This window comes from Coffea arabica, chromosome 1c (assembly GCF_036785885.1).
Source record: "Coffea arabica cultivar ET-39 chromosome 1c, Coffea Arabica ET-39 HiFi, whole genome shotgun sequence".
NCBI classification, from domain to species: Eukaryota; Viridiplantae; Streptophyta; class Magnoliopsida; order Gentianales; family Rubiaceae; genus Coffea; species Coffea arabica.
Window position 1 is genome coordinate 7,248,461 of NC_092310.1, and position 16,395 is coordinate 7,264,855.

Consider the following 16,395-nt stretch of genomic DNA (forward strand, 5'->3'; position numbering starts at 1 on the left):
CAGAAGTTTAGCATGTGTAAATTGCGAGGAGTAGGAATGGCACTGGGAACGGGTGCTCGTGGGTACCCGCCTCTCCAGAGGGAGGTATGGGGCAAGAAGTGGGGTGGAGTAGGGGCGGTGACGAGGGTGGGGGCCTTTTCTTCCTCGCCTTAAATGGGCGAGGGACAAGGGAGTGTAATCCCTTCTCATCCCCGGTTCCGTCCCTTGTATTAATCAAATGAATACATATAAATTTATTAATACATTTATTTTGTTTATATTATGCTAGGTTAAACTATTTGTAGTAGCAGCAATACTAGTTTTTCCTAATAATAATACTATTCGTAGTAATAATAGTATTATTACACAGTGATGAGATCATTTGTGTACCTAAGCTTCCAGCGAAGAAAACTTGATTCTGAGCTGGTTCTTTGTGCATGTTTAGCTGTGAAGACAAATTGCTTGCGACGTCTCATTTGACATGTCTAATTGAGATTGAAGTTCATTATCAGAAGCCAGAAAGTTCTGGTTTACTTGTTTGATCGTCCATCTGCTAAGGATTAAGGGAACTCTTTGGGTACGCATGATAGTGATAATATTAATTTTAATAATAAAGATACTAAGAGAGAGAAAAAAAGGCCTCAGTGCATCCACAGGAAAAGGGGTGAGACTGGGCGGGGGATGGGGTCGAGGCCGGGGGAGGTATATGACAACGGGGTGGGGGCGTGGGAATCTAAACCCGCCCCATTTCCATCCCGGGGAGGAGGGCTGTAAATATGTATGTACATTTAAGTTCTTCCTAAATTATTTTTTATAAACTATCCACAACTAACTTCTTTTTACACCTCTGTTTAATAAATATTTTCCTTCAAGGATATTAATAAGGTGAATTCTTTTGATACCATCAAAGTAAAATATTCTTCTACGAGTAATTCTGAATGCATGATAGCTAATTTAATTCAAACTTCAATTCTCTACTTTTGCATATGTAGAATGCATCTAAATTTGTTCATATTAAAAAATTCTTATGCTAATGGTGTGAAAAAAGATTAATTCTTTTAATAAACCAATTTGACAACTTCAAGTTGGCTGCAAGAAGGTATTTCTAGGGATTTAAATCCCTTCCCTTAGTCTAGGCTATAAGTTATTCCTTTCTACGGTGAGTTTCTCCCTTGTATGTCGATCAAATATCCAATTGGCCTACCATGACTTCACTAGCCTCAACCATTGAGCCAACAGGAAGGATCTTAAGTTCCTTCTTGGATTATAGGTAAGAGTTCAAATCTCACCTGTAACAAAAAAAAAAAATAAAAAATCAAGAGTTGTGTCAAAGCACTCTTTTGATCTAGTAAAGTCTGTGTACCTACTAGTCCCAAAACATGAGTTTATTACCAAAATAACTCGTCTTCCAAAACATATACCCAAAGTAATCTAATTTTAAATTTTATTACCTTTATGATCCTTTTTTTTGCCACTTAGGCTGCATATGTGCTAGGATGGAGATAAATGCATATTTCATTTCTCTTTCCCATATAATGTCTTCTCCAATTTTCTTTCTAAACCTTCCCGCATTTTTTTAAATTATTTTTCCTTTGTCAAACGTAATCCTAAGAAGTCAATATTTATATTAACAACACCTCAAAAATATGCTTCTCAAATCGATAATCTCAAGGCAAATAAAAATTATTCTCTTGTCTTTTTAAGAAGTAGGAAGGATAACACAAACAAATATGATCACCTTGAAGTTTTTGTAATTGCTTACAATTTTTATTGAAATTTTTGTTGTAACTTTTGTATTTTTAAAATTTATTTTTTGAAAAAATATATGCAATAGGTTTGATTCATTTTAAGAAATTCAGAAACCAATAATAGCAAGGTCAATAATGGCAGAATTTATTTTAAATAATTATAAGGAAATTATAAAAGTTATGCAATCTTCTTGTGCCTCTATAATAGAAAAAATTAAATTTTTAGTTCATTTTGGAAACTATAAATTAGATTAGAACTTTCCTTTCTTATTATCCTGCATGGCAATTAGGATAACTAGGTGGCAACAATAACATCGTTATGGGAATAAATTTTGAAAGTAAATCACATTGGGAATATTTTTTAGGAAGAGTGTTATTTTGGCAAAAAAAACTCCCCAAAACATAACCTCCTTAGGAAGAGGGTTCAAACAATAGTTGTCGTTTCCCAAAAAAAAAAAGACTTGAATAGCCTCTTCATATTCGAATGGTAGTCCCCTCTTCCTTAAGTTATACATATATATACATTGGAAGCTGTTTTTACATTTTAGTTTTGCTGCAGGAACTATTTTCTTGTCGACAATCCACGGAAAATGTCGAAGAGTGATGGTTGTTAAATGTTATGGCAAATTCTTAGTATAAACTTTTTGCAAAAGTCAAAGTGGAACGCTGGAGAATGAATGTGGATTGGAATATCACTTAGGAGATAAAAAAAAGGAGAAACACAACTATATAAAAAGAAAAAGACCCCAAAACATTACTTGAGAGTGGAGGCCAAGTAGATTAGCATAAAACTTGCTCGTTTGTGAACATAATAGAGTCAAATTAAATTGGATATAAGATTAGACTTGTTTAGTCATCCAGCCAGATAGGTCAAATAGGTTTGTGAACACATGTATAATTATATAAAAAAAATACTAATATAAATACCATGTCTATTCTCATATATATATACACACAAATTTTATACTTCAAAGAAGTAAGTATAAATAAAATTAGTATTATTTATTTTTAGAACAAACATCATATTAAAATATATATTCTAAATCATTTATTAATACAAAAAAATTAGATCGTTTTTAAGTTCAGTTTCGAGTTCAAGTTTAACTCTTTAATAATCTTGTTCAAATTCAAACTCAGATATTTATATAAATAGACGAATCAAATTCGACGACACCTCAAATTCGAAACCTACTCATATATATATATATATATATATGAAAAGAGTCTAAACCTTACTAACTTCTCAACCAAATTAATATATCAAGCGAATACTTGATGGCATAGATGTGAGGCACCAAAAAAGTCAATATACAAACATGAAGAAAATAAAGGGAAAATGACTAGTTTCATCCCTCACAATTTACAAAAATATTCTTTTAGTCCATCACTTTTAAAACGCAACAAATTCATCTTTGACATTTAAAAACTAATGGTATTGCATCCCTAAAATCAACTTTCAATCTGAATCCAACCACCCAACAAACTTAATTACAAATTTTCGGGGTATAATTGGTAAATTACTTGGTTAACTTAATTTAATATTCACGTGAAATTTAATGAATTCAAAAAGGAAAAATAAAAAATTATAACATAAAAAAAAAGAATCATTAATCTTTCCTATATTGTTATTGTATACATTGATAAGTCTAGATATCTACTACATCATTTCAATTTAAATTTAAACAACAAACTTTGTATGTATGGTATACATCTAGACGTACAATTATATATACTAACGGTGCATAAAAAAGATTTACTTAGAAAAGAAATTCTACTATTTCAAAACAAAAAACGGCCTTTTTATGGTATAATTTTTTAATTGTTTACCTTTTTTGGTTCAATAATTTATCATGTGAATGTGATGGGGTTGATCAAGTGATTTAACAATTTTATCCCTAAAGTTTATTACTAGGATGCTGGATGGTTTGATTTAGATTGAAAGTTGGGTTCAAGAATGTAATAGTTTCAATTTTTAAATGTTAGGGTCAAATTTATTTCATTTTTGAAGTAAGGGTTGAAAATAATATTTTTGTAAAATGTAAGGGATCAAATAGGTTATTTTCTCAAAAATAAATGATTAGTTTAAAAAAAAACCCAAACACCTGAAATTCAAAGACAAAAGCAAAACTAGTAAAAATTAAGAGGACAAGGTATGCAATTTTCTCGACCGTTGCAAGCCCAACAAAAAGATATAAGCCCAAATCAAAGATAAGAAACTACACCTGAGCCCAATTTATCTCTTATTCACTATTAGCCCAATCTTAAAGAAATATTTTCTCTCTGAGTCCCTCTTCTCCTCTCCTTCTCTCTCTCATGAATCCAAGGCCTCCCAACAGCTACAGTTCAAAACCCTTCTGCTACTGATAAGTGACCACCAGTGAAACAGCCTCAAACCCACAAATCTTTTTCAATATTTTTTTTCCAATTACTAGGAATCAACTGTTAGCATTGGCTCTATCCATCAGTTTAAGGTCTCAACCTCTTTTCTCCTCTCACTCTAATTTTATCTTGTGATATTTATTTTGGTTAACTTCTATCATTTCAGAATGGTAAAGTTCGAATTTTTGTGGGTTTTATCGTGATTTTCTTCCTCTTTTAATTCCAGCTTTTAGCTGTAGTTGTTCTAGTGCATGTATGTTTAATCATTTTTGCTGAAAAGTTCTGCATCATGTTGAAATTTAACTTTATTTTGCATTGTCTGGGATGAAGTTTCTTAATTTGTTCAAAATGTAAGTCTCTTATATGTTGGATTGAGAATAGTTGGGGAGGGGGGAGGGTGGGGGAGAAGGTTGGGGGGGGGGGTGAGGTACAAGTGCTTTGTCTCTAACTATGAAGCTTAGTGTTTCTGTGTAAAAGAACTGCTTTTAATTGTGAATTCTAAAACCATGAAATTAAAAATTTATGTCGCATTTTGGTTTGTTTAGGTTGGCTGAAATTAGAAATGTGATATAACTGTGTAAGAAGGAAATAGGTGCAATCATATCTTGAAAGATCCGACTTAGAGAGGAATGAAAAGTGAGAAATTGCTTTTTATTGCGAATGAAGAAATAAAGTTTATGGAGTGGGGCACAAAAGTGAGAGAAAAACAAAGCAACAAGAGAAGATTGATAGGGTAGGTTCATTACACCAGAAAATGCCTTGGATTCTTTCTTAAAGTTTAAATTTTATTAAGTTTTTCAGAATTCTGAGCTGCATAGCTTTTAGGGAGGATCACCGGAGAAAATAATGAACAATAGTTACTCAACCGTCAATCCTTAGCCAGCTTGATTGGTTACCCTTGTTGCTTGTTATTATTAGTATCAATGTAAAGACTTGGTTACAATATAAAAGTTCAAAATGAGAATCATATGTGCTATAGCTTGTTATACTGGAGGAAAAATGGTTCGCTAGGAGCTAAGTTGGACTGCTTTGGACAAGTTCCTATAAACTGGTTTTTTTGAATATTCATACCCCATATGTAATTGCTGTGTGAGCGATTTCAATTAGATTATAACATCATATGCATCAAAATATTTAGCATTCAGCACTGAAGTGCCAAAAATTGAATGAGCAGGCAAGAGGAGGAAACTCTGAGTCTACTGTTCTATTTACTAGAAATAAATAGAATAGGATATGGGTATGCCAAATAGCTTGGTTGTTGACAAAAGTTGAGGTTTTTGTTTATTCTGTATTTCCCAACCCTGCTGCAACATCTTTTTTTCAGGAGTCAAAGAATAACCAGTTCTAGTTTCCTAAAAATCTTTAAAGCCACTGGCATTTTTGGGTCACTGCCCTGTTATATGTTCACTATCTAGGATGCTGTATTCAACAGATTGCTTATGACTCGGGCATATTTTACAGGTCTGAGTTTGTTTTTGCAAGATTTTATTCTTTCAAAATGGCAGTAGCTGCAGCTTGCAGCTTGCAGTTTACTGCAGCTAGACCTTCTATTATCCCGGCTCGAAGAGTTTTGGGGCAAGCTGTTGGCCACGTTGGTTCAGACCCTAATGCAGCATCGTGGATTAAACTTTCAAGTGCTTGTCATACATCATCTTTACAACCTTTCCAGTGCAACTTCATGTCATCTTCTGCAAAAACTGAGAGAATGGTAACAAAGGCAATGTCTGAGGCTGGAGAAAAGCAGTCGTCATCGGGTCTATCACTTAACCTAAAAGGTATAAATGTTGTTTTTTCTTCTTTTTATCGGTAATAGTTGGCATATCAGTTGAGCATTTGGAATGTTTATTATCTGTACAAAAGTTGGTATTGAAAGGAAAGAAGATATCTAGAAGATAAATAGTACAAGGGAGGCTCCAAAAGCCAAAAACATTTTGGAAAAGCTTGCTTCTTTGGCCTACATTTTATGGTTAAAACCTTCCAGTGAAGGTATTATACTTGTCGTCCTTAATTAGATAAACCATAATAAGTCTCTAGAGGTTTGACCCAAAAAGTTACCGATCAATATCACCAATTTTTTTTTAATCAGTAGGAAAATGCCCTAGTTTCTTAATCTAGTCTTATGCATACCTTTTCCTAGTTTTTTCTTTTTTTTTTCTTTTGTTTAATGTTTTTGTTCTGCAAAGTATAGAAATCTTAACCAAATTATGCATATGCTGAATACTACCTTTTCATACCCACTCAGCAAAATATAGTTAATATGTATAATCAATTCTGATAGGAGGAGAGATGAATGGGTAGTTATCGAAATAAGAGGGGTAGTATTTGGCATCTGCCAAATGTGGCACCTAACAATTTCCCTGAAAATTGCATACAGAAATGTAAATTCAGTTTTTACGTTATGTTGCTTTTTGAGATGCTGTGAATAGATCATTTGGTGTGAATAGGTATGATATATATCTTTGCATTCCTGTGACTTGGATCAGTCTTTCTTTCTTTCCTTTTTTTTTTTTCTTTTTTTTTCCTTTTCTAATGATGTGTTGATCGTCTAGAGTCCTCAATGGACTGTAAAGGTGAATTGTAAGGGTCAAAAGTTTTGTTTACCTAACAGAAGTTGATAAAAAGGCTAGCATTTATTTATTTGTTAATTTAATTCTTGATAATAGTATGCAGCATGTATCTTATTTAGCTTAAATGGCAAAAACTGTCACCCTAGGCAAAAGAGCATTTATTGCTGGTGTGGCTGATGACAATGGCTATGGTTGGGCAATTGCAAAATCTCTTGCTGCTGCGGGTGCTGAAATTCTCGTCGGAACCTGGGTTCCTGTAAGTCGGATTGACATTTTTCATAGTGTATCAGTGTGCAGTTATTTTAGAAGGTTTCTTAGGCTCTTCATATATGCTATTCAGGCCTTGAACATCTTTGAAACAAGTCTACGACGTGGGAAATTTGATGAATCGCGTGTGTAAGATTTGGAGCTTATGTTCTTTTCAGCTCCTTTTTTCTAAATAATCGAGGGTAACACCTTTTCACTTGACTATGCTAATGAAGGATTTAATTGCAGGTTGCCAGGTGGTTCTCTAATGGAGATAACAAAAGTTTATCCCCTAGATGCAGTTTATGATAACCGTGAGGACGTCCCTGAAGATGTAATTTAAAATTATATGGTGGTCATCTTTAAGTTTGTATGTTGTAATACTTTTTTAAATCTCTATGGTGTTATCTCAATCAGGTAAAAGCAAACAAGCGGTATGCTGGTTCCAGTAATTGGACTGTCAAGGTACATGATGAGCATCTTGCCACACAAAGAACTCTATGATTTATTTTGATCTTGTGAACTAATTATGGGTTAGGTCAGATGGTTTCAGATGCCATATTTTCCATTCAAAGAATCTGTATGATATCAATCTAATTTCGTGAACAATTTATCGGTCTAGCCAAATGGTTTCAGATGCCAGATGCTCAGGGAAAACTTCAAAGTATACAGTGCAAATTCCTGACTGCAGCCTTATTAATTAATTCTCTGCCTCTACAGGGCCACCATGTTTACGATCACCATTGTCGAATTATTGAGATTCCATCCACTTCATGTTTTGTCCTTGTAAAGAGAAGAAGCAACATATCAAACTGTATTTTATTTCATCTCGGCTTCTGTATTAATCGTAAAGTTTTTATCATCCTGTTCTCTGTGTTGGTTTTCTCTGCCTTCTAGAAAGAGGTCAAACATCGGAGTTCCTTGGTTAGGAATTCTATTTTATGAACTTTCATATCCCTTTGTATTATTGAATTTTTATATCCTTTGTGTAACACATGTTTCAATAGCTATCTTGCTATGTTATTCTCGTTAAATTGAAAAGAAAAGAAAATAATTATCATTTTTAATGTTCCACAGGAGGTTGCGGAATCTGTGAAAGAGGATTTTGGCAGCATTGATGTTCTTGTTCACTCCCTGGCTAATGGGCCAGAGGTGAGGAACTTAATGATATTATAAATATGTAACTGTTTGATAGATTACCTGACTGAGTCATACTCCATGAGTAGGTGACTAAACCTCTGTTGGAGACTTCACGGAAGGGATATCTTGCAGCAATCTCTGCATCTAGCTATTCATATGTTTCTTTGCTGAAGCACTTCCTTCCAATTATGAAACCAGGCATACTTCTCATGGAGTTCCCTTTTGCTTGACAGCCCTTATTAGTCTTTTGTTACAGTTGTATTAGTTCTTAAGGATATCCCATTAAGCACAAGCTTGGCTATTGTTTTGACAGGTGGTTCTTCCATTTCTCTGACATATATTGCTTCTGAGAAGATCATTCCAGGGTATCGATATTTCTTTCTGGGGCTTTTTTTAAATTTCATAATGAGCCAAGTCTAAAGTTTTAAGATGCACAGATATGGAGGAGGCATGAGCTCGGCAAAGGCAGCTCTTGAAAGTGACACAAGAGTGAGTTGTATGATCCAGTCAGAATTATGCGTCTGTTACTCTGTGATACTTGTAGCTGATTTTTTTGAGGGATGCAGGTACTTGCTTTTGAAGCTGGAAGGAAGCATAAAGTCAGAGTCAACACAATATCTGCCGGTACTGTGTCCCATTCCCTGCATTATACTTGTACTTAAAAATGGAAGCTAAATTCTGATGTTGGCGGTTCTGATAAACAGAATTTAGTAGATTAGGTAGTGGATATGCATTTCTATTCTCCAAATGTTTGAATTGTGACCAGAGGACCCAAGGCTGTGCCAATAAACTAGAACTAGTTCAGTATCATGTAAAAAGCTGTTTTGATATCCAGGAGAAAAAACTGCTTACTAGGGTACATCGGGATGTGATCATTCGTTGTGCCACCATTTTTAGTTTATCAAGGCTCCCTTTTTAAAAAAAAAAAAAAAAAAATCAAGTCTCAGTCCAACATATGTTTTTATTTTTTATTATATTTGTGCAAAATTTTGTTGAGATCCTGCATATTTGCAAGTTCTTTTGGGGAAAATTACCATAAAGAGGGTGGAACCTTTACTGAATTTCTAATAAGGGCAAAAGTACACAATTTTTGTGGTGAATCATGACATAAAACAGTTTACGATCACCACAAAAGTGTGTTCTTCACTTGTCTGAACTGAAGCAAAAGTTTTTTGCCCTCTTTATGAATTTTGATATCTTTGCGTCCCTAATAAACAATACACTTCTATTTTATGCTAACTGAAAATGTTGTTTATCCAGGTCCATTAAGAAGCCGTGCTGCAAAAGCCATTGGCTTCATCGATATGATGATCGATTATTCACTAGCCAATGCACCTCTCCAGAAAGAATTATCCGCAGGTAAGCCATTGAATGTTCTTCTGCTGCTAGCGGCATTTGTCCACTTCTGCTTGCAAAATCTAGAATGCTAAACTCAGAGAACAAATAACACAGATGAGGTCGGGAACACGGCTGCTTTCCTAGCTTCTCCACTGGCATCTGCTATTACCGGTGCTGTAATATACGTGGACAATGGTCTGAATGCAATGGGCGTAGGAGTTGACAGTCCTATATTCAAAGATCTTGACATTCCAAAGGCAAATGCCTGAAATGATAAATAAGACCAAGGCCTGTTTGTAGATTTGGAGCTTGAAGAATTAGAGTCTCTCTTCAGTTTCTTTTGTACATTCTTAGGGTCATAACCAACAGTGGGTTGACCACCGGCTTCATCTAAATGTTAGGAGTATTATGCTGAGACTTTTTTCTGATGCAAGTTTTCTCATAAGAATTTCTACCTTGCATGGACTCTGTGACAGTGAGAAGATGATTGTTTCTGGTTTTTGTGGATGTAGTAGTTCTCTTGATTCCAGCACAAGAAACATTAAAACATGGACGATGATCGAAACATCATTTGCTTTAGCACTCCTCTCAAACGGTCTGCTATCCCTCTAGAACTAGATAACTCCTGATTGCACACTTGACTTCATTAGGTATTTGTCTCGCTTATTAGCACATTGATGAAATCTAAATCAGTAAAAATTGAAACTCTTATTAAATTTGACAGTAATGTTTGAAGTTGAGCTTCATTTAACTTGCGAAACAGAGTAGATGATAGGCAGGAAAAATTGTGAGAAGTGGAAATGCATATGGTAAGATCAACCATGAGGGAAAAAAATATTAAAGCAAAGAAATTAAAGGTAGATCACAAAATACACAAGTCTAATGACGAATGGCCAACTTACTTGGGGGTATTTGCCAAAATAAGCCAATATTTATTGAAAAGTTGTGAAAGTAGTCCAAACTTTTGAATTCTTTTTACAGTAGGGATTCTGCCATTTAAAAGAACGATGTCAAAGTCACCATTTTTAGATAGCTACTTTAAAGTAGTCTTATTAAAAAGGTGACTTCAGATGACTTGAAAATAAGTAAAGCAAACTAGAGACAAATTATGATTAAAATAAATCATTTAAAGTCGTTTTCTCAAATAGCGATTTCAAAGTTACCATATGAAATAGTCACTTTAAAATTATCATTTCAAAGTGCAAAATCTCTACTTCGGGAAGAATTTTAAAGTTTGGATTGCTTTGGAAATCTCCAATATAAATTGGATTATATGGGCAACTCAATTATACCTTCAGCACGAAAAAAATAGAAAGGCATCAGCGCCAATATTTGATCAATAATGAGATGGGAACGTCTTTTCGCGATCTATATGTATTGCAAAAGCTTTATACTTTTACAACTTGCTCCATGAAAGCTATTGGACATTCTGTTATAGATCTTCAAGCTATACATAACATTAAATTAGAACATGTTATGCTTCAACAGGTCCCCCCCCCCCCCCCCCCCCCCCCCCCCAAAACCCCCAATCTGTGTGCGTCAGAGTAGCTTTCTCCTGCACTTTGGGTTGCTGGCCCGACCAGTTTCAGTCATTTCTGGTAGGAGTTGCCGACGTTTTCTTGAAGATTCTCCCATTTCAAATCCTTTCAATTCACACTTTTCCTGAGATACACCTGGTGGTGGAGGTGTATCTAACAGCAGTTGAACGTTCTTTGTCTCCAACTCTACTTCAAGCTCTTCATCAGCTGGATCGTCCACATACTTCCTGTGTGGCATGAGCTCTTCACCCCTTGGCACTGAATCCATCATAAGCTGCAGCAGAAATTTGAATCTTCAGGAATGAAGAACCTCGAAAATTACTAACAATTATAGAAACCAGGCAGAGCTATAAATTTCCATTAGATTTCCAGTTTTGTACCTTCCAATCAGCAAAGTCAAGTCTGAAAATAAAGTGGCTGTATTTAACCTCCCCGCTCACAACTGAACGGCGAACGGGAGCATTTCTTGGAGCTGGAAAAGAGCAAAAACATAGAAGAAAAGAGTGAAGCCATTTTCTGAATGTTAAAGAAATGAAACTATTCTAAATCGACAATTTTAGAGGGATTTCTTACAAACTAAATGAGAGCCGTTTTCATCCACCTCCATGAAAACCCGACCATCTCTTACTAAGAAAGAGAGTGCAAACAGATTCTCTACCGTTTGAGCAAAGGAATGCCTGTTAAGTATAAGATTGTCAAGCTTAACAGGATTATTTCTCTTCAGGGCACCAAACATCACTGCAACAATCATATCATTCTGCGTCTCCTCCTCTGAATTGACCTGTGGCAAGAAAAATAGGTGAAGTCGAAGCAATTAACTTTCAAAAATTCATGTAGGAGTCCGCGCCAACTTGCTCTGGAAATAAAAGGGAGAAATTTACAAGAAAAACGAGAGTTTTTAACAACAATCACTAACATAAATAACACACTTTGTAAATTGATGACTAGGGAGGCAAGAAACCACACCTCCTTTGGTTTTTCCTTCTCGATTAGCCTGCGATGTCTTCTAACAACTGTACATTTCTGTGGCTTAAACATCAATTCCATGGGCCCAATCCTAAGAAAACAGCAATCAAGTTGAAAGCGGATTAGAACAAATTAAGACAAAACAGGAAGAAAAATACAGAGACTTGAGGATTCAACAAGACTTGCATGGTCCGACATCCTATTCCTTGCTTGAAAACATGTGCAGCAGCACGGCCAATAGCTTTCCAACTGATTGAATTTGAAGAATTCCCAGATTGTATTCTCTGAGAATCTTCCGCAAACTGTCTTTTTAGTGAAGAAACAAAGTTTGCGGGGGTGAATGCCCCAAGACCAAGCGATTCAGTCGAGGTGAGCAACGTGGTAGTAAGATTAAGCATAACCTGTGCATCTGCAACTTGCTCCCTTGGTTTAACAACTGAAGATCAAATAATTAGTGAATTATTACAATGAACTTATGAGCATAGTTACTGATATTCAACTTCACTAGTAGAATTCAGATACTTGAGTTGCATCTGTTGCAGAAGTGAGGATCTCGTACAGGGGAATTAGGCAACAGCAAACTGGTAAAAGCTGATACCAAGTTCATAATGGCTTTATTAACATGGTGCAAAATAAACAAAATCTCCACAAAAGGTACTCCATAGATGGTGTATAGTCTAAGCAGCACTTCAAGAATCTGACAACTAAATGTTGAACACAGGATATCATTCTTTTGCATCTTTATTATAAATTATTCCTAGTTAAGTGTATCAATCAGAATGAAACCCTGACAATTACCTCAATAAAGTCATAAACATCACAATAATTAAGTCTCGACTTTCAAACAGTGTTAGCGCAGAAAGTGAATCTGCTTCCAGTAATCTTAGTTCCTGATTTCTTTTCTCACCTCATTTCTTGATGATTACGATGAAGAAAGATAAAAAAATCTTGATGAATCAAAACATGCGCATGACCTAGCAAGACATGCCAAGACACAAAACAACATGCTCTTGTAACCATTTTGGTTTCTTGCATTATAGAAAAATGGCCTCTCTTTGACAGGAGAGTAAATTTGTCCAAAACAACAGCCAGTTACAGTAATACAGGGTGATAATTTTGCAATGCAAGAAAAATAAAACTAGTATGATATCTTCGATCTACCCTTAAATCACACGGTAAATTGGTACTATTTTTTTTTTCCCCTTTTGAACTTAGAATAAGGCACTTATAAGCATCAGAGGCGTTGTTCAATTGATAAGTTACTCGTCTTTTTCCCATTTAAGGAAAAGAAGGGAAGATTGTAATGGCTAGGCAAAGACTTAACGGTCGCATCTTTTTCCTAAAAATATTAGTTATTTGGCCTCATCTAACCAGAAAACAGTTGATAATTAAAGGATTGCTTAGTCATCAACGAATTATTCACTTAAAACTAAGATCTTTGACTAAAAAAGAATTCAATTCCCCATCCTGCCAGTCAATTAAAAATCAACATATCTATTAAATACTGAATTTCAATACATTCCACTTTAGAATCTCTAACCACTAAAACACAAAAACAAGTCATATGTCCCCTTCCTATCAAGGGGGAACAGGTGGACCTTTCACCTAAATCCTAGTACTTAGTCCTGTTTCTTTGTCTTATTATGCTTCTTTCGCCTCATAAGTACAATAAAGTACAAACAAGTAATGTGATCAAACTTTTTTGAGATGGGGTCCTAGAAAATCTTACCTTGCTGATGCAACTTTTCCACATCTTCGAGGATGGTTTTAAACATTGGTGAATCTGCACTTGCTATCTCATCTCTTCCCACTACAAAACAATATTTATACCAAAATCTGTATCAGACCCACGATTCTTCAAGAGAAAACCCATTACAAATCACAAATTCTTGGACCAAAAAAATGAAAAAAAAAAATTCACCATTAATCCGATTATGTATGGCATGATAACCAGCACGTATTTCCCTGCGAAAGGCCTCAGACTGCCTTCGATCAGTACTATGCTCAGTACTTTGGTCAGTATTTTGATCAACAGAACCGTCTCTTCTTGTCATTGTTTTAGCTTGTCGCGATCACTTTATCCGCTGTATACATAAATACAAATATAGATAACAGAATTATTTATATATTACCCGTATTAGGTTATTCTTTTCCTGCTAATATTTGGAAACTGTTCATCTCCCACGGCCATTAACATAAATAAATTTCCTAATCTGCAATTTAAATTTTGCTTGTTAGTCAATTACTAAGACACTAATGCATCATTACGAAGGTGTCGTTTAGGGTTGAAACATTAATAAAGTTAGTGCTGGTTTTAGTTTTAGTTTTTTTTTGTAATAAAAAAAGAAGTTGGTTTTAGATTTGAAACAGGATTGTGTTATGTTAAAGTTTTAAAGCCCTACTAACTATAAGCGTCTCTTAATTTTTCGATATTAGTTTTGATAATATCAAAACCAATATAATTTGCTACAAAAATTTTAAGTTAATGATTTTGGCACTCTATAGCTATTTTTTTTTGGGAGCTATGTTGGCATGTATAGTTATTCTGAACATTCCTCTCTTCTTAAGTGTTTAGATCGTCTAAATGGCTATTTAAAAAAAAAAAAAAAACAACCTAACATCTTAGGCTGTAATATTAACCTTGTATAAGAAAACTACTATTGAATTTGTGCAATATTGTTACCTGTATAATGAGGCAATACAAGTATTATGGCTTTTAGTCTCTCCTTTTTTTGGTTAAAAAGGTTTATATTTGTTGTGCACACAGTAATTCTTTCTTTAAGAACACAGTTCTACAGAGTTCTGCTAATTGCTCCTTTTTTAGGTTCTAAAAGTTTATTTTATCAATGCCGCTTCTTCTATTAAATTCGAAAAGTTTACATAAAGTTAAATTTGTTCCATGCCTTTTTGACTTTCTTTTGGCATGTCACTTGAAAATTTAGCCACTGGATATTTGGTCATTTTCGTTAATGGAAGGGAGAGGCGATGTTTGAACCTAAACTATGGAATGCTCAATTACTTTTAAAGGCTGTTTGGGTTGTTATTTTTTTGAAGATTTTATAAAAAAAAATGTATTATAACGATTTACTGTATATAAACTAAAACGGAGATTGAGAAATGTGTTAATAAGAAATGTAAAAATTTTTTCTTAAAGAATTGCAATCCAAACAAGGAAAAATCTTGTTTCGAGCTAGACTAGAAAAACTTGAAACAATCATTTCAAATATTCAAAGAATTGCAACATATCTGAAAAATTGTACTGTTAAAATCTAGTATAACTCATAAATAGAACATTCCCCAATGGTTATGCTTTTGATGTGGCAAAATAGCAATCATTTAACTCAAGATACTCTTTGATTTGTTGGGATATAATTGGGTACTGATCACTCAATTATCTATTTATGACCCATCTAATCTTTTGGTTTGTGATTAGTTTAAACTTACTGTACTGTTACGATTAAATTCCTATAGCGAGAGGATTGTTCTTGGCATATAATTGATTGATTTTATAAGAAGGGTTGAAGGCAAGGCAAAGAAAGAAAAAACATGAAAATTGGTGACGAGGACGGAAGGTTACAAGTGGGTCCAATTGGGTCCTGGGACTCGCACGAATTTTTCAAATTTTGCAAATATAATTGCGCCACGGAAATGGGGCAGGAACGGTTGTCAGTGACGACCGTTCCTGAAAGTTCACGCCACGTTATGGCCTCAAAAATTTGTGCGGCTCAAATTACAGCATGTAACTCGATTTTCAAGTCATGTGTGGGGCTCACAAAAAAGTATTATAAAATTATGTCGTGTGCAAAATAAATTACATCGTGTGAAATGAAAATTACGCGCAGTGAAAAATGAATACAACTGGCACAAACGGTTGCAGATCTTGTCCTTGGGCTATCCGATTGGGCCCCGCTTAAGAAACTCAAATACCCAACCCAATTATTTTGCGCAAGTAGAAATAAAGTGTCAGAATTGACCGCTGTAGATTCCCCCTAAGGCCCTGTTTGGTCCTAGCTGTTTGGTGTGCACAATCAGAGACACACGTCAACGCCTCGAGTGTTCACTTTTTTGGGAAGATATATCCAAAATAGGATAATTTCAAAAACCTCCCATGACATTTCTGATACTGATAGTATCACTTGACATTCTCGAGTCTTGAAAAATCTCACTTGCATCCCCTACTTTTAGAACATAATATTAAAAAATTTTATTTTGGGAGAGAGAATATGATCTCACTCTAAATATTTCCTTTTCTTGTGGCCTCATAATTATCACAACACATTAATTTTATCTCTTAATTTTTGTAAATTTGATTGATGTGGTTATTTAATCAAACTTTAATAGTTGATAATGGGGCCGAAAGAACCTTTAATAGTTTTTTGTATCATTAGTTTGGACAAGAAATATATTTAAAATTATAAATAACTTACAATACTCGTAAAAATAACTTGAAATATTTTACAATAACGAAAATAATTTTTTTACAACAACTTGGAA

General features: G+C 34.5%; 2 protein-coding genes across 2 annotated transcripts; one reads left to right on the top strand and one right to left on the bottom strand.

Annotated features, from left to right (window-relative positions):
* The first annotated feature begins 4,048 nt into the window (after positions 1–4,048).
* Positions 4,049–9,976, top strand: LOC113704704 (enoyl-[acyl-carrier-protein] reductase [NADH], chloroplastic-like). Its single transcript, XM_027226601.2, has 13 exons — positions 4,049–4,198; positions 5,568–5,881; positions 6,820–6,929; positions 7,014–7,069; positions 7,169–7,253; positions 7,337–7,384; positions 7,997–8,071; positions 8,146–8,257; positions 8,373–8,424; positions 8,497–8,548; positions 8,626–8,683; positions 9,320–9,418; positions 9,512–9,976. The coding sequence occupies exons 2-13, from the start codon at positions 5,605–5,607 to the stop codon at positions 9,664–9,666; spliced, it is 1,179 nt and encodes a 392-aa protein (XP_027082402.1). The 5' UTR covers positions 4,049–4,198; positions 5,568–5,604; the 3' UTR covers positions 9,667–9,976.
* Positions 9,977–10,936: 960 nt separating this feature from the next.
* On the bottom strand, positions 10,937–13,971 carry LOC113736702 (non-structural maintenance of chromosomes element 4 homolog A-like). The gene is made up of 7 exons (XM_072084105.1): positions 13,823–13,971; positions 13,631–13,711; positions 12,088–12,337; positions 11,902–11,992; positions 11,509–11,716; positions 11,316–11,407; positions 10,937–11,209 (listed from the first exon to the last, which is right to left on the bottom strand). Exons 1-7 carry the CDS (start codon positions 13,953–13,955, stop codon positions 10,937–10,939), a joined length of 1,128 nt encoding a protein of 375 aa, XP_071940206.1. The 5' UTR covers positions 13,956–13,971.
* Positions 13,972–16,395: the final 2,424 nt, after the last annotated feature.